Source organism: Mangifera indica, chromosome 5 (genome assembly GCF_011075055.1).
Source record: "Mangifera indica cultivar Alphonso chromosome 5, CATAS_Mindica_2.1, whole genome shotgun sequence".
NCBI lineage: Eukaryota > Viridiplantae > Streptophyta > Magnoliopsida > Sapindales > Anacardiaceae > Mangifera > Mangifera indica.
In genome coordinates, this window is record NC_058141.1 from 12,045,318 (window position 1) to 12,072,100 (window position 26,783).

Genomic DNA, 26,783 nt, shown 5'->3' on the forward strand with positions numbered 1-26,783 from the left:
TGATCAAATTTATCACTTTTCATCTTTATATTATGTAAAACCTAACATGAGTTATGGTCAACAAGTATAGTTGTGTATTAGTTTGTAGGGTTTTTGGGATTTCAAACAGAGTAAAATAGTCATAAATAACAAACTAAAGACCTTTCACTTAGAAATAGGGGTAAAAACAAATCTTTGACAATATTGTGATCAAATCAAACTTACTTCATCTTTATTTTCTGGAAATGCCCAAATGCTAGTAATAACTAGCATGTTTATATGTACATTAGTTTGTAGGGTTTTTGAGATTCTAGACATAGATACAAAGGTAAAGGATCTCTCTAGTAAAATATATATATATATATATATATATGGACTCTCTAGTTAATATTAAAGGAAAAAAAAAAAAAAAACAGAATTTAAACCTTATTACATGAACATCCATTTGAGCTACATCCCCAATTGGGAGAATTATTCACCATATTTACTAACTAAACTCAAATTGAGCAACAAGAGCCAATTATAAGCTATACATTGAATTATTCAGTGATCTAATACAAAATCGAATTGATAGGATTTGAACTCAATGCCTCTTACGTGGAAAGAAGGCATTCCACCATTTGGAAAATACATCTCTAATACACGTGAATAATTTTTTTTTTGAATGCTTGAGTCGGTTTGCTCTTTTCATACTAAATCGAACATATCAAATAAGTGAAAACTTTATGTATAGTGATCGACCCACAATCACTATAATATATAGATCAAAAGTTTGATTTTAATATATTATTAATAAAAAATAAACACGATAATAGACGGGACTAAAGTCGTGTCTACTTGAGAGCGTATAATTATTTCACATAAAACATGAGATGGGATTACTTTTTAATTTAAAATAATTCAATTATTTCATTGGAGAGCATATAATGTTGTAATTAAAAATGGAAACAAAATATAATCAAAGCAATGGAGGCCATTCCGCCATTGGGAATTCATATTGTAAGTAGTGTTATATGTATAATTTTTATACGTAAATAACAATATATCATTATATGATTAAATAGTTAAAAATTAAAAATAAAACAATATCTAATCATCTGATGATACATCATTATTTATACGTAAAATTATATGTAAAAATTATATATATAGTTTTATGGTAATATTATTTATACTCAATCCTTTCCTTTGTGAATAAATTTGGTGCATATTTCTCAATAATTACATAATTCAATTTAAACGCACACTCAGTTGAAAATTAAGTTTAAAGCATAAATAAAAAACAGGAACCTTGATGTAGATGTAAAATTACATATCAACCCTTCCGACAGAAGAGAAAGAGATTGAACAAATCCAAGTCCAAGCAAATTAATTTTTAAATAAATAAAAATTAAAAAAAAAAGGAATATCCTTCCAAAATAAAACACACACACAAAATCACCGGATAGCGCGCGCTCTCTTTTAAACAAACCTTCCCCATCCAACGGTCAAGATCCGGTCATCGCTTCCCCCAACTTGCTCGATCTTTATCACCCTCCCTGTATATATAAAAATCCCTCACTCCTCTCCTTTTAACTAATCTTTTTCCAGGTCTCCGTTTCAGTTTCAAACTCTTATTATACTTTATTCCTTTCTTTCTTAATTTTTTTTTTCTGTGATCTCTCTCGAGTAACCGCAATGTCGACGACGGAGAAGGAGAGAGAGACTCATGTTTACATGGCCAAGCTCGCTGAACAGGCCGAGAGATATGAAGGTTTCATTTTCATTCATTCGTAGCTTTCAATTTTTAAAATTTCATTTTTTTTTTATCTCGTTTAAAATGATTATTTTGGATGAACAATGGTATAAGTCGACAATGTGAATGGTTGTTAATAGTTTTAATTAATGTAATAATCTTGATAAATTTAGATTTTTCATTAGAATGAACAACGTTTTTACTCGATAATGTGCGTTTTTTATGATAAGTTTTAGTACTGAATTTTGTTTATTAATGATCGTTGAGATTATTTCATCTGTGTTGATCGGGTTGTTGTGAATCTATTGTCATGTAATGTCACTGGAGTAGATGGCATGAGAAATATGTTTCTGAAGAAGATTAGGATTGATAACCATCTCTGTAAATGGTGCAGAAATGGTTGAGAGTATGAAAAAAGTTGCGAAACTTGATGTTGAGCTGACTGTGGAGGAGAGGAATCTCCTTTCTGTGGGGTACAAAAATGTTATTGGTGCAAGAAGAGCTTCATGGCGCATTATGTCGTCAATTGAACAGAAAGAAGAGTCTAAGGGAAATGAGCACAATGTGAAAATGATCAAGGGTTACCGCCAAAAGGTAGAGGAGGAACTCTCCAAGATTTGTGGTGATATTTTGAGTATCATAGACACCCACCTCATCCCTTCTTCCACTTCCGGAGAAGCCACAGTTTTCTACTATAAGATGTGAGTAATCTTGCTCTTAGGATATATTGATTCGTTTAGAAGTAATTACTATAACTGTCAGTATCATTAATGGTTTCATATTGCAATTTTGTTATTATGTTTTACCTGATATGTTTTGATTATATCCAAAAAGATATCAAGAATGGAAATACTTTGTTTGCATGACAGTAACTTTTTCCTGCCTGTTGCGCATGTAAGTTGCAGGCACTTTAATCGCGATTCTCACCTGCTGAAGAGACATGAATTATCTGGCTGTTCTATTGCATCACTTCATATTTTTCTTTATGTATGCTTTGTTTACGCTTGTGTTTGTAGAAGTTGGCTCAGGTGTAAATAATTTCACATATTCCTGCTTGAATCAGGAAAGGTGACTACTACCGGTACCTTGCTGAGTTCAAGACTGACCAGGAAAGAAAAGAGTCGGCTGAGCAGTCTTTGAAGGGCTATGAGGCATGTCCATTTGACATCTACTTCATACAGAAAAGTGGAAATATTTATCTAGCATTCTTTACTAAATCTTTCGTTGATGTTTACTCTTAACCTTTTTTAATCCTTATAGGCTGCTTCTGCAACCGCAAACAAAGATCTTCCTTCAACCCACCCAATCCGTCTTGGCCTTGCTCTTAACTTCTCTGTATTCTACTATGAGATAATGAACTCTCCTGAAAGGTAGTCAATTTTAGGTTTGTAATTTAAATTCATTGAGTTCTTTTTTTGTCTAGTTTTGCTCGATCATCTGATTAACTTTTAAAATTGTTTTTTTCTCAATACTTGAAGAGCCTGCCATTTGGCTAAACAAGCCTTTGACGAGGCAATTGCAGAGTTGGACAGCTTAAGTGAAGAATCATACAAGGACAGCACCCTGATTATGCAGCTGTTGAGAGACAACCTTACTCTCTGGACATCTGATCTGCCTGAAGATGGAGGTACTGTATATGTTATAGTATCTAGTTCCATGCTTAGATTTAGTGGGATTATATAGACAAAATATAGGTAATCTGAAATTGATTTTTATGAAAGTGAGTTTGGGGGTAGTACAGTGGTGATATAGGAACCTGACATCTCCATTTTACATGATCTTACATGTTGCTGAATATTTACTTCATTGAGGTTCAAGTAAAATGCCTTAACACACACACACACACATATATATAGGAACCAATTTCCCTTTTTTTTCGTTGGTCTCAGTTGATTGCATCTTAGTAGCAAATCTGGTTGGTTTTAACCAATTTGCATGAATTGAAATGTCCTCTTAAAGCTGTGTCTCAAGCAAAATGGACATGTGTAGGTGAAGATAACTTCAAAGCTGAAGAATCCAAGCCCGCTTCTGCTGCTGCATCTACTGCAGAAGCTGAGGTAAGTATTTATGCATTCTTTTCACTACAATTGCCAATTCTTTTGCCTTTACTGTTGCATAACATGTTTTCTTTTTTGCAGCATTGATGGGTAAGTTGGGAGCTACAATCGGCTATGGGAATTTTTAAAGCTTTTACAGAAGCAGCTTTGGTTTCAGCTATTTCTTAGAAGTGGATCTGGATAGAAAAAATTAACCATTCATGATGCCAACTTATCTTTTGAGTCTTGGCTAAGTCAGATTATAAACTGATCACTTGTTCTGCATTTTCCTCTTTCTTTCCATTTATTTTCCTTTTGTTTTGAGTGTTTCGTCTATGACTTGTCAAAAATATTGGATATTTATCACTATTCTTTTAATTCCATTGTTATCATCCCAAGTTTGAAAGTTTCAACGGATTTATTTGATCTATTTCTTTTTTTTTCCTTTTCGTCTTCTCCATAAATTTCAAGATGAATGACAAAATTAGTGATAAGATTTTTGACGCTCCTGGTCTGACATGTTAAATATGTTTAAACTTGAATCACTTGATTTAAGCTACCATATGTCGTAGTATGAAATTCTCGAGACCACCAAGAGACTAAAAATTATAAATGTCGCAGCTTACATTTGTCTTATCTTCCTGCATCAATAATTTAATGTTTAAGCAACTATAAAATATAATCATAATTATAGTTATTGATACATTATGAGATATTATCTATCATAAAATAAAATATGAAAAATATTTCTTATTTTAAAGTGCATCAAAAATGATATAAGTGAAATAGGTTATCAACATTTGTTTTGAGAAAATAATAATTTAATCAAAATATATATAAAAAATTTTAAATTCCCAAATGTTTTTTATAATTTTTAAAATAATGATGTATTAATAAATTTTTATTAATTTATTTTTTTAAAAGTGTATATATAATACAAAAAATTAAGTTTTCCTCACACAATTTAACTATTATGATTATAACTCCAATTGGCAATTATATTATTATATTTGGTTTGACAAAACTGCCCCTAATAATAAATTGAATCTCTTTTGGATTTCTCTTCCATTGCATAGACTGACTTAATTTAATCACAAATTAGGGAAATATAATATTTTTCCTACCGTAATCTTTCTTTCTATGTAATTTTGTTTTGGTTTAATGTGACATATAATATTTCCATTTAATTTCTTTAGCTTATTTAATGAATTATTGATTCGTTTCTTCTTGGATTACAACTTTGATTTTTAGCATCCATCAAATTACAAGTACTATTTCAGATGTTCGAGGAAAAAAAAAAAAACCATCGTTCTATAATTTACTTCAAACAAGTTCAAGATGTACATGATCACAATCTAAAGTCCAAGAAATCCGGCCACTACTAAGCTTAATAAGCCATTCACAGGCTTACTTACACTGTTTACAAAAAGCCATGTGTAAAAACACCTAATATTAAGGTTTTCGGTACAAATTTGCATTAAATTAAGTTAGTTAAATTGGTACAAGGTTGAAGTTGTTGATTATTTTTATAGACCCTTAAAACAGATTTATTTTAATTAATGTCCCTAATTTTTTTAATCAATAATAAGGACTGCCTGCAAGAGCAACAACCAAAGATAATCACATGGATTCTGAAGCAATATTGCTCTCATCTAAAGCTCAGACCTTGATCAATACAACATTCTTTAATACTGACCAAAATCCATGAGCAAGACAAGAACCAAAAGCGAAGTTAGGCTGCACTAAAAGCTCAAATATGTACACCAAGAATCGTGGGTCACTTTTCTTCCTTGTCAAAATAGCTCTGGGGCAAGTTAAAATCTTCCTCATGATTCAGAATTTCCATCTCTTCATCGTCCGGTTTCTGAACACAGAAATATAAGTAAGTGAATACATACATTAAACATGATCAGCGTCTTTACATGTCTAAGACTTTAACTGACTTAATAAAAATAATGCCTCTGCACACACTAATACCAAAACTTTCGTTTTTTTCTTTCTTTTTCCTATACTATTTATTATAAAGAAACCATTTTTCACAAATATGGAATTGAACATTTAGAATTCAATGAATGGATATTGTGAAAACTAATTTTATAAGGCAACTAAAGAAACAAAAAGATCTATCTTCTTATAAACTGAAATTATCTCTCAAAATGCACATGGAAATGAGTTCAGTCTTTCCAGTATATAATTTTTATTCCAGTACTAGGAAACGAAGCAAAGACATTACAGAAGTTACATAAATATACCAGCATTTCTAGGTTGTAGAATCGATCCATCAACTGCAAAACCTCATCAGGGGAAAAGTGGCGGTCAAATCTGGGATAATGAGTTACCAAAGTGTAAAAAGGGAAAATGAAGATTCACTAGAACCTTTGTACAAAAACCTAGCAATTGAGAAGGAAACACAAATGTGAAGATAAATACCTTCTTTGCAGAAATTCCATCAGACCATAGAGGACAAAGTGCCGATGCATACCTGCTTGATGAAAATTTCTTGGGGAAGTTATGCTTTAACAAACAGATAGATAACTAAAGATCACAAATAAAAGTTTGTCTTTATTGTCTAAAAACCTGAGAATCCACTTTCTTTAATGCTGATCATAGTTTCCTTTTAAAAATGATGGGCTCTCACATTACAATTTGTTACTTATCAAGTTTAAAATAGACAACTTGCTGTAATGGATTCAAGTAATTGAAGATAAAGGCTTGGAATTTTCAACCAAACCCAATAAAATAAGGTTCTTAGTAGTTGTTAATAAGCAGTCTTATAAGTTATCTCATTAGTTTAAAATGCTGCAAAGGAGGTAATTAAATCACATGTTCCACTTAAAGAAAAGACAAGCATTCATTTGCCCACCAAGTTGGAAGTTTCCTTTTTCTAGTGTTTACAATAAATTCCGGTGGCACATGTACAAATTTTTTTTCCCACTTAGCGTTAGCTATATGGAGAAGGAAATGATTTTGAAAGAATCCTACTAAACTAAACCATATAGTTTCAATGAGTTAAGCAGCATGTCAAACACAAAAACACTTGGAATTCAAAACAAACCGAATGCTATTGCCATCTAGCATCTTAATTTTATAGTAAGTCCATTTTTCTATTTCCTCTCAAAACCTAAACTAAGAAAAGAGAAACGCATATGAAAAACAAATGCCTGTTCAAGTGAACCTGCCTCGAAGCTTGACTGGAGGGTAAATTTCAAGAGCTTCCAACAGTCTAAGCTCCAATTCAACCTGTGATTGCTCCTAATTATTCATTAAAATAACATATTAGGACAATTAATTAAACACAATAATATAAGAAATAAGAACAAAAAACAAAAGAGGGAATTATGGAAAAAAAAATCATTTTCATTTCTAATCATTTTTTACACAATTGGAGTAAAACACCCTCAAATAAACATCAGACATTCCAACATAGGATACATAGCTAAACATTGCTCCTTCTAAGTAGGGCTAAAAAAGGTATTTGATGAAAAAGTGGTTAGATGTGCAAAAAATCTTTGGAGGTGAGATGCAAGGACAAAAATTTGTTTAATCAAAAAATTAATTAATAACAAAATAGAGAGAGAAAGACCTTGGGGAGAGAGGAAGCGGAGGAAGGAGGAGCTTTGCAAGGAGAGTGAACCGACATGCCTTCTTGTTCTTCTTCTTGCTCTTTTTCCTTTTCCTTCTCTTTTTCTTTCTCTTTCTCTTTCTCCATACCCATTGTGCAGCCGCGTTCTTTTGTTATTCAAAATAAACAATACTGTGATTCTTTGTTGAGGTAAAATTTTCCCCGATGTTTTCGATTATACTGAGAATTGAGAAATGAAATGGAAAATACCAAGCAATTTCTTGGTTAGGGTTTCACTTTTGATTTGACGGCGAGAGTGTACTTCGAAACAGACTCTGTATGTTTTGGGTTGTGAAGTTAGACCAGCTCATTATTACTGCTTGGGTTGACCTCAACATAGCCCAGCCCAGCCCAGCCCAACCCCATGTAAGTACTTGCTTGTTTCTACAAAAGAAAACAAGCGCATTTGCAATTTTAATTCAATTTTTTTTATATTTTTTTCAGCCATCAGACTTAATGATCAATCTTCAGAGGCAATAGTTCTATGAGTTTTATTTTTAGGTGTGATTTAAGTTATTTATTAATATTAAACTAAGTCAATTCTTTTTACTGATATAAGACAGATATAACTAAAGCTAAATTTAAATCAAATCGAATTAAGCTAGTTCGAACTCGACTTGTTTCAATGAAACCAAACTCGAGTTCACCAAGCTCACTTTAAAATTGTTTGAGCTGGACTCATGTTTAAATTCAACTCAAATTCGAATTGAAATCAAACTTTAAGTGTAACTTGATATTAAAACAACATCATACTGATAAGTTTTATAAGTCGAACATTCTTAAAACTCAAACTCAAGCTCAGACTCAATTTAAACTTAAACTCGAACAAATTCAGTTTAAATTCAACTCTAGTTATAAGTTTATTATAGGTCTCACTGTTTCATATTCCGACCAATTCGCCTGTCGCAAATGTTAGTAAATCATGAAAAATGGTTCAAATCAAACCAGTCCAAATATGATATGGCAATTTTTACATCAAAAAATACTTGCTAATTTCAGCTTTCAAGGACTTAACATTAAGTCACATTTTATCCTCTTCGTTTACAAAGTCTCTGACCAACTAAAGAACATTAACTTATTCAATCATATATGCTCTAAACATCTAAAAGTAAAACCAAACAAAAAACATATATGCCATAAAAATCTCTGATTTTTGGGATGGTACAACAATTATTGGTCAACATTGGAATATTGGATTGGCATTTCACCACCTTGCAAATGTTCCTCATAAAGCACAAAAAGAATAGAGAAGTGAACAGGTGAAATTATAAATATAGCTGTTGGAAAGCTATGATCCTGGCATTAATTTGTTCCAGGACTCAAAATTGATAACAATCAGATAATTTACAAATTAAAAAAAAAAAAGATGAAGTATCACAAAAAAATAAATTTGTAGAACATAACTTGTTGAATCGTATCACCATCATCATCTTCATTGAGATTTTCAAGCCTACTAGAAATAAAAAGCCAACCTACAAAAGAAAAATAAACGTTCAAGTATAACCTGAGTATGTCTGATACTAAAATATCCAGAGCGCTAAAGGCACATGAATACCAGCAAATGGCAGTGAACTTTGGCATCAAGGTGACAAACACCAGGGATTACAATGTCTCTCTAACCAGAACATTGCAAACTAATATAAGACCCTACACCTTTATTAGTCAGGTAACTTATGGTTAAAAAAAATTTCAAGTAGATCGCCCCAAGAAGATTTGAAGACCAGACCTAAGTTTTATTGGTGATAAATGAAAATTCTTAATTTGCATAGTCTAAACAGAACATTCTGAACTATAATCAACTGAATAATGTATGCTAAAACGGAATTACTAAGCAACAAGGATCAACAACCACCCAGCTTTGACATGTAAGTTATTCAGCATGCACCAGAACTTACTCTTCAGGCATAATCAGTGCTGTACCGGAGATTAAACAGTGTGTTCCTACGATTCTCTGAGCCCATACGTATCTCAAACTTTTTAGCCAGGGCGTCAACCTTGTCATCAGTTTCATAGTCCATTTCTCGTAAGCATCGCCTTCTGACCTTTTTTAGAGTTTCTTTGGAGGGTGAAAATCCAGCAGTTAGCTGCCAAACAGATATACATAACATTAATTCTGTAGAGTTTAGAACCTAATAAAAATCATGGAAACACACATACTACTGGCTTACCATGTCATCAATTACAGAGAGAGCAGCTTTCTGATCTCGGTTGATTAGATGGGCATCAGCAAGCAAAGAATATGACATTGCATTGGGTTTAACGCCCAAACTTACTAAGTGCTCAAACACTCTTGAAGCTTCAAAGGTCTGCCACAGGAGAAAGTGCATGAACTTTCATTTCAAGACTCAGCATATTAAACTGGAAATTGATGTATTAATTCCATGAGCACGCAATGCAAAATAATAGATGACAATGCATTTGGCCCAATTTCCACAAGAGCATATATATGGGCTTTCAGGAGATATTAAGCCATCTGATCAAACCAAAATTAAACATCCTCAGAATTTTATCATGACTGTAGAAATAAAATTTTAAAATAAAAACATAAACAAAATACTTAAATTTTATGTAAATATAATATATCCAGGGAGAGGAGAGGGGAATTAGCTTCTCAATGCATTCCCACAAATCCACAATAAGTGTGTACGCAATTGTACTGGAGGATGCACATTTGAGATCACGTGTAATGTTTGTGAATGTCAAAGTTAGGAGTTGAGAGTGCACAAAAGGCCCAAAGCATATGCACCTTCTTGAGCTTTCCAAATGCATACATTAAAGCATTGTATGAATGAATATCTGGAGTCAACCCAAAAGAAGAACCAATTGCCTCAAAAGTTTGGTAGGCACGATCAAGATCCCAAACATTAGCACAACCTAAAATTATACAATTTAGAGCAGCAACCGATTTATAAGGAGGATCTGCATTGCTCAATTGCTCAAGTTGAAAATACACCTGGGAAAATTTTAACAATGCAAAGTTAGCAACAGGGACAATTCAATGAATGAATGAGTATTCAACTACCACTACATCACTAATAAAATCAGAAGTGCATATTCTCTTCAAGAGAAATCTAATTCAAGCCACTAATTTACAACAAATAAATCAATCTCAAAGTTCAAGAGAACTACTATAACAGTTCTTTACAAGATGCAAGGGATAAAAGTAACAGGAAAAGAAATAGCAACCATCAATCTCTTTTCTAGGGTAACTGCAAATTTTATTCTATATCTACATTTTTCATCATTAAAATAATACATGATGTTCAACATCTGTGAAACTAGATGCTCTGAAGAACAAAAAACCATTGATCAAAACACCATACAAAAATAAAATAACCAAGAACGAGACAGAAGTAAAATAATAATAACAATATTAAAGTTTGATGCATGTGGTCCATATTTTGATCTTGACTCAGAAATATTTAGATTAAAATGAATCTTGACTAATTGTTTATTCATCATAAGATGGGCATGTGATAAACAATTTGATCTGAGATCTAAAAGTATTTTAAACAATACCGAGTCTAATGTCTCAAAACCCTTCTTGGAGCAGGCAATGACCAAAGGATTTAAAGATGTAAATGGTGAGAAAAGTTCTTCCTCTACATATTTGTTGGAATTTCCATAGGCTGTCTCAAAATCATGCAAGGTACTAAAAGCCCTTTGAAGATCGCCCAGTGACGCATGAGCATATATTTTTACAAGATAAGACTCAGGGTTGGGGGCCTTCTTTTGACGCAAAGAGCGACGTAGGATAGCCCATGATGCATCCAAAAGTGTTTGACTGTAGGTCCTTCCAGCAGTTCCAAGCACTAACACAACCAATCCTTCATCTACAGAAAGCAGAACAGGGGGCCTTGCATTGTCACCCTGAGCTATCCACTTGGCCATAAACTCCAAGGCATAAAATGCTAACCTGCTATTATCTTCTTGAACTGCAACTTCCGCAATATAATTACACATGATCCAGGTTGGACAGAGTGCTTTGTTTTGATCCATTGTCTGACAACACCCATAGGAATAGAGTCACTTTTAAATATATATTAACGAAAGAGCAACCTTCTTTCACAGAATGATTTAATTACCAAGGAAATCAGTCATCTACCTTGCACTTCTCAATAATGGATACCAGTACATCCAGCCTGCCCTCGTTAACACAACTTTGGACACATTCAGTAAACACTTTCATAGACAACATATAACCAGATTTCAAGGCCATATCTAAGTATTTCAAAGCAGCATCAATTTGGCCTGTTAAAAATAGCATGCCAATAACTAAGTCATATGACTCATCATCAGGCAGAGATTCTTTCCCAGTTTGCAGCATCCTGATTACAATAGAATGAAAGTTGATCCATCAAAAATTGAACATAAATGTGAATATTACATGTAGGAGACTGATTCAAACACTGACATGAAAACCTAAAAAATTTCCATAAATGACAAAAGCGGTTAAGTAAACACACAGCGAAATGGCAATTTTTTACGTCAGAGTCAAACCAGAAAACACACTTATTTACACTAAAAACTATCCCATTCACAGAGTTGAGGCGCAAAATATATTAAATAATACGTACAAAGATAAAAATCCCATAGAAAATTCATGTGCATAACAAGCCATTCTGAAGCTTGAAATTACATTATTTCCTACATTTTATGATCTTAATTTTACCCTGAAAGAAGAGAAGGGCAGAAAGAACACACTAGCAGAACAGATTTGCATCAACACAATCACTACATCACACTATCCTAGGGCTCCAGTGATTTTTATTTGTCTGGGTTCCTTTTTCTTTCATTTATTAAAAGTTGCTTGTCAAAGTAATTGATTTCCCACAGCCTTGCGTCATGTTTCAGCCTACTACAGCAAAGTAGTTTATTTTTTCCCCGCCCAATGTTATGTTTCAGCTTACTACTACAGTAAATAATCTTATCACACACACACAAGTTAAAATAATCTTCACCTTACATGCCAACAAAAACTACTACAAATGATTGATCACATGAATATGCATATAAAATGCATAAATCCAGGAAAATGGTATTCTAGAAGGTATTATTTGTACATAAAATTCCCTTTTTGAAATTGAAATAATAATGGTTTTGATTTCATTTGTCAAAGACTTTCACTATTACATTATTATTTATAGGGGGTGCACAATCTGATTTGATCTAGTATAGAAATATTTTCAGACCAATTTAAAACAAAAAAAATGGTTCAACAAACTCTCAACCAAACCTAACCAAACTAGAATATTGTGGTTAGATCTGATTTGGTTCATATTTTCAACATGTTATTCCTCTATCTATTAATAAAGCTTTTTGAATTGTAATTTTTTTAGTGTCAACACTATAAAAGCTCAACGTACCAAGAATTTTGGATAATTCTTGTCTACGTGGTTGAATATGCATTGTTGTCTACATGGTTAAGTGTATTGCTAATTGTGAATAAGCAAAGTGAAGTGCTCATCAATGTACTGATGGAAAAACTTTGAATCTTGATTAGCAACTGCAAAGTTTTTGCATTCAATTTTGATTAATACGTTGTTGCTCTATCAAATCAGTAGATACACTCCTGCATTTCGGCTGCTTTGGAAACTGATGTTATCAATGGATTAGAAAAAATAAAATAACTAGTCACATCAAACCCGTTCCGGAGAATTCCTTAGGGCCTGAGGATACAAGCCAGTAAAGACAATGCAATGTATACATTCGAACCTATCAATCAAAACGCAGTAAAACAAACAACATAAGCTAACCGTTGGAGCAACTTCTCAGCAGCCTCAGTCTCTCTAGCCTGGTGCATAGCTTTCAAGACCAAATTAAACGACGCCGTGATAGGCAGGATAGCAAAATTCTCCATCTGGGCCACTAAATCAAGCAACTCAGCAGCACTAGCACCCATCATTAAATTAGCCCTCAAATAATGATTATAGAGATTAACATCAGGCTTATTCGGCTTCCCATTTCTGTCTAAACTCCGAATCCAAAACTCAAACATCTGCTTCATATCTGACCATCTTTGACTTGTCATCCAGTCAGCAAAAACATTCATTAAAGCCTGCACATCTAGTGGTTGTGATAATGCCTGAATGCGAGGGGCGGACGTGTTCTGGAGACCTAGAGGGATCAAGGACTGAGTCAGGAAGGCGGAGGTGGTAGCCGGTTTACGCCAGTTTTCGTTGTAAAGTGGGCTACCAGTGGCAGGGTTTGGCGGGAGAGGAGATGTTTGATTGGACTCAGCGAGTTGGGTTTCTTGGGAAAGGAAAGTGAAGGTAGAAATGGAGATAGATTTAAGATTGAGAATTGGGTTTAGCGTTTTAGGAAGAAGGGTTTTGGTTCGCGTGAAAATCAACATTGGAGATGCCATTGATCCAAATGAAGTTAAGTGAACTGCAGTGAAGAGTTTATTTAGGGTTTTTGTGTTGATGTTTTTTTTTTTTTAAAGTTAAGAATAAAGATTTATCAATCAACTCATGACGTGAGTGGCACTTTAGAAATTATGAGAAAACGGAGCTCTGAGTATAGAAGTAAATGGGCCTCTGCCCTTAGTTTCGGGTCATGGACTCCAGCTTTTACAATTACTTTCGAGCGTTCAATGGCTCACCCTTGCCCATATGCTAAACAATAAATATCTCGTTATTTATTTATGTATATAATATTATTCTTAAATTAAATTTTCATTCAAAAATTTTCAATTTTCTTTTAATTAAAATAAGAGTAATGTTGTGTAATAAATATCACATTTTAGATGTATGATCGTTATCCAAAGTAGTATTTATAAAATACATAAAATCACTTTTTCTTTTAGGTATGTAAGTTTATTATACATATTTTTAAAAATTGAAAATGATTCTAAAACTTGTTTTTATCTAAGTGGTTTTGTCCAAATTTAATATATTTGATGTATTCATAAAATTTTTAATAAGTTAGTCGATTTTGTATACATCCCTTTTAATTAGATCATTCTAATTATTTATACTTGAACTAAAGACAACACGTGACAACTGAAGAAAAGGCCCTTACAACTTTGCGGTTAAGCAAGGAGGCTTTTGGAACACCTAAACACGTGCTAAATTGTGGATTAGTGGGATTAATTCTTATGGTTATGGTAGGCAAAACATGTGCCCTTTCTTCCTATATGAAGCCACCGCCCTTGCGCTACTTGTCACCAACTTAAAGACAAAATGCAATAACTTTAATGAATTATCAAGAGTGAGTCTTTTAATAATACCCAAAAATTTGCCCTTCAATGTTATACTATCGATATCCACATTAATCTATGTTTGTCCAACTTATCTTACAGCCAAAATTTGACAATGTTTTAGTATGGTTTTTTACCCTTAATGTATTGTAAATACAAAATTACAAAAACCCAATGACCAAACACCTGGTTTTAGGCTAAAAGCAAGATCTAAAAACCAAGAAGATTATTTTAATAAAATTAAAGTATGCCAAAAATACCCAAAATAGTATAGTGAATAAAAGGGTTATTAGCTCTCCAATCCCAAGAGTTGAGGTACATTTTTCAAACCTTTTCTCGATAATCAGTTTGAGTGACAAATGGCTTGAGATAAGACTTTTAACTAATTAGAATAATAATTATAAAATTAATTATTAGATTCGAAATTTTAAATATTAAATATAATTAGTTCAATGTTAAGAAAAAAAATCTAATTTAAATAAAAGTGATGTACGAGGAGAAGGCATCTTTATTCTTTAGCTTTGTGATTTGTGGTCCTTCTAGGAGTTTCAAGAACTCAATCAAACACTTTAGAAAGCCCCTCCCAGATAAAAAGTGAAGCTTAAAAGGAACCACAGAATTTGCTTGCAAATGCTTCCTATCTCTTTCTTATTGTTTTGTTTTGTTTTGTTTTGTGGGTGCGCAGTTTTAGGCTGTACCTATTCTTCTTGCCGGCAGCACTCTTTTTACATTTCACGAAAGGGTATTATATAATTATTATATTATGTTTCATCTTTTATTATTGATGATTTCTTACTTTGATTATTATTAATTATAATATCACCCCACTTCTCTGCCTTTAATCTTCTCCCCACCTATGGCCTAGATTATCCTTTTCAACTTTATAAAATTATTCAAAAGTTTCTTCTTTACCTATTTTTCCTTTTTGGTTAATGGGTAATTCACATTATTAATAAATTTGAAATACATACAACCTTTAGTAGGCTGTACATATAGGTTTTTGTGTTATCACGTGATTAAATATTATTTTATTTTTAATTCAAAATTACTCGATTATATAATATCACACATAAATATATACCCATTTATAAACTCAAAGTAAGTACACGTTGTTAATTATAATATAACTATTTGTGCTTCCTTTGTAATTGATAATGGCTCGAGTGGCTTATGTTTTCATGAATATAAACATTAACCTTATGAAGTTGACATATGTTTTGTGCATTCAGGATTCAGCCATTAATAAAAGGTCTCAATCATCCCCATTATAAACCAACAATTTCAAGTTAAATGATACAGAATCAGCAAGCTGAATTGACTTTTAATTACAACATACTTTGCCCTTTTTGTCAAAACTTGATAAGCTGAAATAGAAGATTTATGCAAACAGCTGCTAAAAATTTCCTCAATGCATAACAAAATTGTTTTCTGGCAACCAGCCAGAAGATTTCAAGCATATGAAGTAGGATTTTACTGTTAGGTTTGTTCAAAGTATAGGCATCCCTTCCTATGCAAATCTATTTAATGAAAAGCTGGTCTATGATTTATTATGTGCAAAGGCTCTCATATGGTGGGGGTAACAACTAATTTTGTAATCTTCAATTACTGGATATTTAATTTGTGATGGGTAATTATTGTTGTGACATAAATATGTAGTGTAACAATTATTGTATTGGTCAAATCCCATACTGATTTTAAAGCATTTATGGCTCATAGTTTGCATTACCCAGATGGGTGAAGTTATGAAAAATGTTTTAGAAAGAATGTCAAAACCAAAAAAAGATAGACTAGAAACTTCCCAAGAATTCTTCAACCTAATCTTCCTGGCCCAATAAGATGTTTGATGGATAGTTGTATTCATTGAATTTAGGTGTATTTTCGTTCTTCTTCTTCTTTTTTTCACCAAGAAGATGAGTACATAAGTACAATGAAGATTATAATTCATTGAGATGTGAACTCATGTAAAGGGTTGAGATTGGGAGTCAAATTTTGCAAACTGCAGAGGGTCGGCTTCTGGCTGCTGGTACACTGCAACAAAAACTTTGAAGTAGAATTGATGGAGATGAAGAACCGAATTGGAAAATAATATAAACAGTAATAGAATACCAACCTGTAAAACATGGAAGATTATTCATACTGAAGCTCCAAAATGAGATAAGATTCTGATATTCCGAATGGAAGAAAAGCTTAAAAATAAAAAGAAAAGAAAGGACAAGCATAGTGACACTGACAGCACATTCAGATTGGACACAGAGCGTTCATGGTAGGCCCTTTTCCCTTAACAAAACCAACTCCGGCTTTGTAAAGATTGTTTAAATAAAAAGAAAAAGGATTTAAAGCATAAGATATTAAGAGTTTAAATTTTGTTTGACGATATTAGGGTTGAATTTGGATCGAGTTAGTTTGAGTTTGACTCGATTGAGCTTGAAACGAGTCGGCCTTAGTCGAGCTTGAGCTCGAGTTTGAACTACTCGTCATATTTTCTAATTAAAATTTTTGATATAAAACGATATCGTTTTGATCAATATGTATTAAAATAATGTCATTTTGATCAATATGTATTAAAACGACATCATTTTGATAAAGAAAAATGAGTCGAACTTAACTCAGTTAAATCTGAAACGAGCTGGCCTTAGTCAAATTTGATTGAACTCAAACCAATTCTATGTGAATCAAATCGAATTTGAGATTAACTCAATTCAAATCTAATCATAAACGATATTTTAAAATTAAGTTTAAGATTTTATATATTTAATATGATTGAATCTTCTCTTAAAGAAGTTTTCAATCAAAATAAGAATTTTTTTTATCTTTTTTTTTTTTTAAACCAGGTCTGAACCGAACTTAACCCACCCTGGTTTAAGTTCTGATCCTGCACATGAGTTTATGACCGTTTGAAAGAAAGTAAAGAAAATCTGTCAAATACAAGGCTTTTTAGTTTGCTCAGCCTTTCCCTGGTATAAATAAACAACATTAAAGAAAAATAATTCAACAATAATCGCCTTGTGCTACTAAATTAATAATAGATTGTGTAAAAACACGATAAAAAGGTACCAGCGGATACCGACAAACCACTATCACCACCCACCGTCAATCTCTTACACTTGTCTAGAAATCTCCTTCTCCCCTTCTCACTTTTTCGCCCTTTCTCTCTCTCTCTGTCTCTCATACTCTACTTTCATTCTTTTCAACTTCAACATATTTTCCCCCATAATCTTGCATTATTCATGGCTGCTATAATGTATTTAGTGCTTTTCTTGGCCATGGCTGGCCATTCAAGTAAGCTTCTTGATTTTCTCTTTAATCTGTCTTTTTTTTTTCTCTCTCATCACCTTTGTTTAACAATCTTGAGATATCTGATATGAGGTTTCTCGATGTTTCTCTCTTCGATCTACTGTGCTTCTCTTTCTTTTCTTTTGATGTTTTTTAATTAATTATCCGGACAAAATTCCTACTTTTTTTGTTATTTTTGTTCTTTGAAGTTAACTTTACTTGCTTTTGCCTTTTTTTTTTTTTTCAGGTGCCCTATATTGTTTATGTAAAGATGGGGTAGGTGATTCAACTATTCAGAAGGCAATAGATTATGCTTGTGGAGCTGGAGCTGATTGCAGTCCAATCCTCCAAAATGGTGCTTGTTACAATCCCAACACTGTGAAAGACCACTGCAACTATGCTGTTAACAGCTATTTCCAGAAGAAGGGTCAAGCTTCTGGCAGCTGTGATTTTGCAGGCGCTGCCACAACTAGTGCCAACCCTCCTTCCAGTAAGTCCCTTCTCAAAAAAAAAAAAACAATCCCCTTATCTCTTTTATCTTCTACTTCCTTCTCACTTTTCTTCTTCATCCTTCTTTTTGTAATTTTCAGATGTTGCAGCCAACTGTGTTTTCCCTTCAACGGCCAGGTATGCTCTTATTTTTTTTCCTGTTTCTGTAATTTTAATATCATTTATCACTCTCTATGAATTTGTTTTGTGGCTTGGCTACCTTCTTCTTTTGATTACTTTTTAAGTTGTACTGTGCTGGATCAGTGGATCTCCTATTCTTCTGCCCATTTCTTTTGATTGATGAATCTCCACTGATGAGCTTTCAGTGTCAAGAATCTGATTCCAAATATGATTATATTTTTTGCTTAAAGGGTTTTCTTTTCTGTTGGGTAAATAACAACTTTACCATTTTAAGGTTGTATTTTTCCAATTCTTTGTGATCCACATAGCAGATTTGAACTGGGAAATTGGTCAGTAATTTCAGAGATAAATCTTGATATGATAAGAAATGCTTATCTTTCTAAAATCTGCATGCTATAGGATTCAACGGCTTGCATCATGTTGACAGCTGAGATGCAATGATTTTGACATTTCATTAGTCCCTTGTCTCCTTCTCACTGTATAGTTTGATTTCCATATCTCCATCTCGGTAGTATAATTTTTTAGGGTCTGACTATTGATTCTGTTGGTGGGTTTGGCTCTTATCTTTACAGCACCACCACCGGCACCGGAAACGGAACAGGCACCACACCGACCACCACTACGACAACACCAACAACATCAACCACACCTTCAACTACAACAGGCACTCCTAATGTGTTTGGTGGCACCACAGGCACGCTTGGCCCGACAGGCAGCGGCACTGGCAGCATCACCGACTCCAGTGGCGGGCTTCGCCTTTCAGTCACCACTTACTTATTTTTCTCCTTGGCTGTGGCTTCATCACTAGCAGGGCTGTGGGGCTTGATGTGAGTACTAGATTTTGCCACGAATGAATGGGTAGGCATGTAATTTCACTAGCTTTTTGTCGTTTCGTTTTTTCCTATGTGAAAAAGTTGGGGAATTTGATTCCTTTTGGGTGATATGACTGCTATTTGCGGTAGAACCTGATCTCTTCTTTTCAAAATTTTCCTTCTCTGTATATCTAGGTAGAAGGCAGTATTTATTATTATTATTATTATTATTATTATTTCTTTGTTTTAATGAAACCCGAACCCTTTTGGTAAAAAGGCTCACAGACCCCTAGACTTATAATTACAAATAAGATAAATCAAAGATAAATTTTATTGTAACATATTATATTGAGATTATTCAAACCTTAAATATTTATAAATGACTGTAGATCTTTTATTATTTAGGTGAATCCCTAGGATTTTCTTTTTCTAATTTTGTTTAATGGGATTGGTACCCACTTATCTCAGCCCAGTTAAGCGTTGTACATGTCTATGAATACGTTTTCTTACTAACTTGCTTTTCTTTGGGGCTATGTTTACCTAGCTAATAAAGGTAAAAGTAAGAACCATTTATTGGACCATATCGAGTGATTTAGGTGACAAAAAAAAAAGATTTTATGTATAAGAGAATGTGTATTTAAATTTTTTTTAATGATATATTAAAATTAAAATTTTAATTTACTTGATTTGATAACTGTATGATTGGTCAATACTTTTGAGAGTGCTATTCGAGTGATCTTTTAATCATAAGTTTTCACCTTTTAATTTTGAAAATCTTATTTACCTATTCATAAACAGTTAAATTTAATGGAACTTCAACTTCTTAAAATTCTATCTTTTTTTCCTTTTTAAACCATAAAAATTAACTATTTTTACATAGGTCAAATTTTAAAAAATAACAGTTTCTCTCTAAGGTTTAGTTTTCAAATTTTGGCGTCATTATTGACGATCTCTCTCTTTCGAAACTTCCTCTTATTTTGGTGATCTCTTTTCATTTAGTTGGATGTTTGATCAACATCGAATAAAGCTTGAAAGACGATCGAGTATCCAGTTGACTATAAAAAGATCGTCGGATAGAGAAAAAGTTTCGAGAGGGAGATATTATTTTTTGAAATTTGATTTAGAGGATAAATTTTTAGTTTTTAAGGTATTAGAAAAGAAAAGAGATTAAATTTTAATTTATTTTTAATATTATAAATAAAATAATAATTTTATCTTTAAAACTAATAGATTTAATTTCTCATATATGGATGTTTAAAATTTTTATAGTTAAGAGATGAAAATTGAGCTAAGAGGATATTTGGGTGGGAATAAGTCCTTTTGCCAAAAAACAAAAGTTTTGTTAAAAATGTTAAGGGAGAATAATTGAGGTGTGACAGATTGCAGATCTTGAATGAATTATGAATGAAGTTGTCATTACGGATGCATGGAGCTTGTGGGAGAGATAATGACTTGTGAACAACCCACCAGCCATTCAGTTACGGACGCTTAAATGGTCAAAATATTACTCAAAGCAAGTTGGATGGTGTCCATCCTGTCAAACTTGTAATCGATGAACTGCCGATTAATTCGATAGCCATTTGACAGCATTAATGCCTTGAAATTGCCAAAATTCGATTACAAAGTTTTTTTTTTTTTTTTAAGTAAAAAGACAAAGCTTTATCATTTGATAATTTGACATTTATGATTTTTTATAAAAATAATTTTATACAAAAATATTAAAATATTATTATATAATTAAATAATTAATTTAATTATATAATGATATATCATTATTTATATATATAATTTTATTTATTGAAAGAACTCTTTGTTAATTGTTTTTTATAATTATCACGAACTATCGACAGGACAAATTTGGTTCTTATTTGCAGGTCTCGATCCAATGAAACACACCCAAAGAAAAGAGCATAGGTTTAAAATCTACTGGCAACTTATCATCATTAATGGCTTTAATACAATGATCATAGGATATATTATTAGATTCGAGATTTTTATTTATTTGACTACATCAATTTAGATTTAAAAGGTGAATTGGCTCAAGTAAGGGTACTCGTCATTAAAAGGAGAAGACTGGCAGATCCCAATGGAAACATAGATGTTAACGAAACGAAACATGGTGGACCTAAGATATTCATCAGAGAAGCAAGACAGGTGAAGGACCTCAGAAGCATACTGTGCTCCAACAATTTATGCCCTTGTTTGATCAAGCAAATTAAACTGCTTACAAGCTAGGTTAACCGTTCATGTTGGATCAGGATGAAAATTGCAAGTTTCCAGAACTATTTTCAAAGCAGTTCTCTTCCAGCATGATACTAAAGAATAATCACATCCAGAAGAGTCTGTCTAGCACTTGCACCGACTCCATTTTTGTTTTTTGGCATATGCCCTGCCCTTTTCATTGGGAAAAGAAATTTGCATTTCCCAAATATCATATCACCGGGTTGAAGATACTATGATTCAGTTTTAAAATGTAGGAGGCCTCTAATCGCCATTAGACAACCACCCAAGTACATACTCCTTTCTCTTCTTTTAGCTTTCCTTTCTCTTCTTATTTATCATTAGCATTACTTCTGCTGTAGGAGCTGAAACAAAAATGGGGAGAGGCAGCACAACAATGATAGGCACGATGCAAAATTTAATTCATTGGTGCATTGAAAAAAGTTTAATTTTTAAAATTATTAATGGGAAAAATTATAATATTTCAGGGTTTTAGAAAAAAAAAATTAATATTAATAATTAAATAACCATTTTATTTATAAAATTAACTGATTTGCTTAGTTTTAAATTTTTACACGTGAGGGTTTGAATTTTTAATATTTAATCAATACTAGACGAGGGTGTAACAAATCTTGGGTGCGAATAAGTTTTTTTGGCCAATTTTAACTAAAACTTTTGCTTATGTGGGGATGTCGTGTCGTGCCGGCCGCAGCTGGCGTTGGACCTGAGAGTGGATGCTGTGTGTTCTGTCGATGTCTGCATTATGCCTACGCGATCCTGCCATGCGTGTCTTACAATTTTTTAATTTTTACAATTTTTAAATTGTTTTACCTCCCGCCATTTTATCTGGCTCGATCACCTAACCCCGTTGATCCTAAATTAATGCTTTAGTTATCTTATGTATATTTTTATATGTTTTCATATTTTCATTTGCAAAATTTTTTAAATTAGTTTTTAATTGTTTATTAAATTATTTTATTTAATTCCTCACAACTGCAGAAACTAGATATTATTTTGACGAATTAATAATTCTTATTTATTTAACTTTTAATTGTATCTAGAATATATAATTTATTTATAATTAAAATTTGGTTTAAATATTTAAAAAATTATTTTTGGACACACTCAGGCGGCCCCTTAAATTCGTTTCTTGTACCAGAGGAAAAAGAGGTTCCGTGGGCCATACTTGTGTACACAGATCTCTAATCCAACGGCTGTGCTTCGCTGTTATGGTCACGGTCATGGTCCACTCTGCTCAAGTACACCAACAGCAGTAGCTTACCGTATTCTCTTCCTCTATAAGTAACCAAATTGAATAAATTCATCAAAATTTTCACTAAAAGAAAAAAAGAGCAAGCCATGGATCCACAGCAACGGAGAGAGGGAGCTCCGGTGCCACGGCCCCCGACCGGTGATTCCTCAGCCGTTCTCTCAGTGTTCCTCGCTTTCATCGTTATCTTTGCCATGGTATATACTCTTTCTATCTCTACAATCGGTATTGGGCGTCTGCATTTATCCTTGCTTTACAACATATCTGTTATTGAGTCAATTTTTTACTTATTCTATGAGTTGATTTTGTGTTTTCTGTGTAATTTATCGCATCTTGAAGCTTGTTTGGACTTACTTCTAAAACTGTAATTCGATACTCTCAATTTTTAACATTTTCTGGCCAGTGTTTGCGGGAACAGTTTGATTGAGCCTTGATAAACTTCTGACTTAAATTACTAGTTTCATTTTCCAAAGTAGAAAAATGTTCTTGCTTGGACTGACATGAAGACTTATCCTTTTTGGTTTATAATGGTATGAGGGCCTCACTATGCACTAATGTCTTCAGGAATTGGTTAGTCCATCAATAATTGGTGAATCATCACGTGCTCTGCTTCAAGCTTAGGGTTTCTCGTATATGTTTTAGCTTTTAAGAAACCATTGTTGAGGTGTGCTTTATTATCGGATGTTACCTTTATCGTTTATTTGTGATATGCTAGGTTGATGTTATTGAAGTATCTTGAATTCTTTCTGGTCGGAATAGCTTATGCCTCCAAATTTATTATATTTCCATAATTAAATTCCCAGATACTGATCCCATCAGCTTCAAATATCCCATCGGCTTCAAATATCAAAAGTAGCTTATCCATTTTACACCAAGTCCCAGAAGGCCATGTTGGGGTATATTGGAGGGGTGGTGCTCTTCTACGTACAATAACTGGTCCAGGTCTGCTATGCTACTCCCTCTGTAATTTTCACAAATACCATTGCATACACAGAGCTTATTCACTGCCCACACCTAATTTTTCTAGAATTTCAGGTTTCCATTCGAAATTGCCTTTGATAACCCAGTATGAGCCTGTTCAAGTGACCCTTCAGACAGATCAGGTAAATATTGTTTTCAATTTATGGCATTGTGGATTTCTGCATGTGCTTGACCCCTGCTGTCTGAAAATGAAGGTGACTGACATTCCTTGTGGAACCAAAGGGGGTGTCATGATCAACTTTGAAAAGATAGAGGTAAGGCTTTTTTTTTACTCCATGTAATGATGATGCTCTACTTCACCAAATCTACATGAATGAATAGTCTAACATTGACATCCTCCCTTATTTGAATTTTTCTTGCAGGTTGTTAATCGGCTTCGTAAGGAATATGTGTATGAGACACTGCGTGACTATGGTGTGCATTATGACAAGACTTGGATTTATGACAAGATCCATCATGAGATCAATCAGTTCTGCAGCTCTCATAGTCTTCAACAAGTCTATATCGATGTATTTGATCAGGCAAGGAGAAAATGTGTAGCTTTGAAGCATTGTATTATAATACATGTTACATATTCATTTCACTAAATTCTGCAGCAATATTTTCTGTCATACTAAGATCAGCCTACTTTATCTTCCAACCTATTTGGTGTACAAGGGGCATAAGTTTCAAGGCATTTGACATTCACTTACATGCCTTAATGTTGCCTACTTGCGATAATTTTACCTCAATAACTTTTATTAGCTTGCTTGATGTGAAGGCACTATGTAACATTCACTTAAACAGGAACGCACTTGCATAAAACACATATATGCATACACACCAGTAGCCACTCTTGTGTAAGACCAAGAAGGCAATTGCCCTAGGCTGTCTTAAGGTGTCTATTATAAAAGTCAAATTTTTTACATTAATATTTATTTATTTTACTATAATTTTCTACATTTAAGATTATATCGCTCATTAACATCAATTATGGTGTCTCCCTAAACTTGTCTCTGTCCTACTACAAGTATTGGCTTATTCTGTGATAAAAGTTGTCTCATAATTTGTCAAAAAAATGATATTTTTTTTGAAGATTTAATAAGTGCTATCATTGCTATTAATTTCAGTATTTTATTGCTTTCTACATTAGTTAATTTCATATTATTGTATGCATATTAGTATACTTAATCCATTAGTATGCATATTCATGATAACTTTTGTTTGGCTATTGAAATTTACCTTTCAAGATAAGTAATACTAAGAACTTGGATATGATTTTTTTAATAAAAAAGTTCGGAAGATTATCAATAAAAAAACAAAAGTATTTTTATTGAAGTAAAAGAGTGCCCATTTAAAAAATTTTTGGCTTGGGCTTTTTATCTTCATGAGCTAGTTCTGTTATAAACACCAATACTCTGATACATACAACAATTGATGTTTTTGTTTGTAAATTTTGCCTTCTATTTGTAGTCATTATTTTACTACCTATTGACAATGCTCTGACTTTTTCAGATTGATGAAAAGATGAAAGATGCTCTTCAGGTTGACTGCACACGATATGCTCCGGGCATTGAAATTATCAGTGTGCGTGTTACAAAGCCTACTATTCCAGATCGTATTAGACGTAATTTTGAACAGATGGAAGAGGAACGCACGAAGGTGAATTTGCTAAATCTATAACTCTTTTGTTTTGCCTTTCTGTGATATTTGTGTTGTAAATCCATTTTGAAGTCAATTATACATGTTAAAGTCGGGGCTTTTTTTCTGATGTTAAATGTTATATATTTATGGTTCTGGCATAACAAGTAAACTGAAAAAGAACATATATTTCTATCATTTGACGTAGTTGCTAAACCTTGTCCATTAAACAAATTGCAACCATCATTCATGCATGTTTCGTGTGTGTTTGCCATTAAACACTAATTTATACTAATTTGTATTCTACGTAGTGGTCAAGTTTACATGACATAACAATATGGAATGCTGGGGTAGGTATTACCTTGTGTATTGCATGTTAATGATATTATCTTGTGATTTTTGTGTTACTTGGGTAGGTGTTAATTGCTATTGAGAGACAGAAAGTTGTAGAGAAAGAGGCAGAGACAAGCAAGAAGATGGCTATCAGTGAAGCTGAGAAAAATTCCAATGTTAGCAAGATCCTCATGGAGCAGAAGTTGATGGAGAAGGACAGTGCCAGAAGGCAGGAAGAAATTGAAAACCAAATGTACTTGGCTCGTCAAAAGAGCCAGACAGATGCTGATTTCTACCGGTAATGTGAACTCTTTTCCTTTTTATTGTCAAGTGTTTATATATGAAAATAAAATGTTGCAAATATGGTATTGTTCTGCCACTTCTGCAGCTTAATGAAAGAAGCCGAAGCTAACAAGTTGATGCTTACTCCCCAATTTCTTGAGCTCAAATTTATCGAGGCCATAGCTGATAATACAAAAATTTTCTTTGGTGATAAGGTTTGTTAACTGTTGCCCCCCCTGCCGTCCATTGTTTTCAAGCTAGAGAAGCATTTGAACTCAGTTCGTATCTTTGTTTTGCAGGTGCCCAATATGATTTTGGATCAGAGACTGCTGGGGAACTTCCTTCAAGAGGTGTCTAGAAATATATCTAGGAAGGGGAAAGCAGATGCTTAAATTCTAATGGGTGTAGTAGGCACATACACTGTCACAAAACAAGAAGAATATATTGATGTGTTTCTTAAACCACATTTTAGTTTTTCATAGGGAAATATTTATTTCTAAAGGTAATCACCATTTTTCTTGGCTACTGGTGTTGTCAGTCTGTCGAACAATCCCATCCACTGGTTGTGCAAAACCATGCAATTACAAACGGGTATAAATCATGTTATATGCTTGTTTTTATTTCCATCTTTCTTTAGCATAAGTTTGGCAGCATCTATATCAATTTCATTTCAATACAGGATTGATTTTCTTACTGGATTGTTATTATGTGTTATGTATCAAAATAACTGCTGCAGCTGTCGTCTTATAGCAAAGCTCTCCCATATGATTTTGGATGGCTAGTATGTAT

At 33.0% G+C, this 26,783-nt stretch overlaps 5 protein-coding genes across 10 annotated transcripts; 3 read left to right on the top strand and 2 right to left on the bottom strand.

The window, feature by feature from the left end:
• Positions 1–1,562: 1,562 nt before the first annotated feature.
• Positions 1,563–4,139, top strand: LOC123217463 (14-3-3-like protein GF14 iota). The gene is made up of 7 exons (XM_044638501.1): positions 1,563–1,732; positions 2,109–2,415; positions 2,778–2,865; positions 2,975–3,084; positions 3,193–3,341; positions 3,704–3,771; positions 3,853–4,139. Exons 1-7 carry the CDS (start codon positions 1,657–1,659, stop codon positions 3,856–3,858), a joined length of 804 nt encoding a protein of 267 aa, XP_044494436.1. The 5' UTR covers positions 1,563–1,656; the 3' UTR covers positions 3,859–4,139.
• Positions 4,140–5,375: 1,236 nt separating this feature from the next.
• On the bottom strand, positions 5,376–7,676 carry LOC123217464 (probable ATP-dependent RNA helicase ddx5). 4 transcript variants are annotated; one of them, XM_044638505.1, is made up of 5 exons: positions 7,334–7,676; positions 6,926–6,990; positions 6,181–6,232; positions 6,003–6,035; positions 5,376–5,614 (listed from the first exon to the last, which is right to left on the bottom strand). In XM_044638505.1, exons 1-5 carry the CDS (start codon positions 7,463–7,465, stop codon positions 5,528–5,530), a joined length of 369 nt encoding a protein of 122 aa, XP_044494440.1. In that variant the 5' UTR covers positions 7,466–7,676; the 3' UTR covers positions 5,376–5,527. The 4 variants fall into 4 exon arrangements, with proteins under 4 accessions (XP_044494440.1, XP_044494439.1, XP_044494438.1 ...); XM_044638504.1 differs by having other exon boundaries at positions 6,926–7,002; positions 7,334–7,670; XM_044638503.1 differs by having other exon boundaries at positions 6,003–6,072; positions 6,930–6,990; positions 7,334–7,669.
• An 869-nt stretch (positions 7,677–8,545) lies between these two features.
• On the bottom strand, positions 8,546–13,822 carry LOC123217690 (pentatricopeptide repeat-containing protein At1g26460, mitochondrial-like). 3 transcript variants are annotated; one of them, XM_044638791.1, is made up of 7 exons: positions 13,129–13,820; positions 11,478–11,700; positions 10,892–11,374; positions 10,119–10,325; positions 9,541–9,678; positions 9,268–9,456; positions 8,546–8,844 (listed from the first exon to the last, which is right to left on the bottom strand). In XM_044638791.1, the coding sequence occupies exons 1-6, from the start codon at positions 13,737–13,739 to the stop codon at positions 9,271–9,273; spliced, it is 1,848 nt and encodes a 615-aa protein (XP_044494726.1). In that variant the 5' UTR covers positions 13,740–13,820; the 3' UTR covers positions 8,546–8,844; positions 9,268–9,270. The 3 variants fall into 3 exon arrangements, with proteins under 3 accessions (XP_044494726.1, XP_044494727.1, XP_044494728.1); XM_044638792.1 differs by lacking the exon at positions 8,546–8,844 and having other exon boundaries at positions 9,084–9,456; positions 13,129–13,821; XM_044638793.1 differs by lacking the exons at positions 8,546–8,844; positions 9,268–9,456; positions 9,541–9,678 and adding an exon at positions 9,685–9,845 and having other exon boundaries at positions 13,129–13,822.
• Positions 13,823–17,619: 3,797 nt separating this feature from the next.
• LOC123215755 (PLASMODESMATA CALLOSE-BINDING PROTEIN 3-like) lies at positions 17,620–19,476 on the top strand. Its single transcript, XM_044635977.1, has 4 exons — positions 17,620–17,852; positions 18,094–18,336; positions 18,437–18,473; positions 19,049–19,476. Exons 1-4 carry the CDS (start codon positions 17,801–17,803, stop codon positions 19,305–19,307), a joined length of 591 nt encoding a protein of 196 aa, XP_044491912.1. The 5' UTR covers positions 17,620–17,800; the 3' UTR covers positions 19,308–19,476.
• A 3,341-nt stretch (positions 19,477–22,817) lies between these two features.
• Positions 22,818–26,614, top strand: LOC123217163 (erlin-2-B-like). The gene is made up of 9 exons (XM_044637970.1): positions 22,818–22,975; positions 23,582–23,720; positions 23,814–23,881; positions 23,954–24,013; positions 24,122–24,280; positions 25,254–25,400; positions 25,796–26,010; positions 26,101–26,209; positions 26,294–26,614. The coding sequence occupies exons 1-9, from the start codon at positions 22,868–22,870 to the stop codon at positions 26,384–26,386; spliced, it is 1,098 nt and encodes a 365-aa protein (XP_044493905.1). The 5' UTR covers positions 22,818–22,867; the 3' UTR covers positions 26,387–26,614.
• Positions 26,615–26,783: the final 169 nt, after the last annotated feature.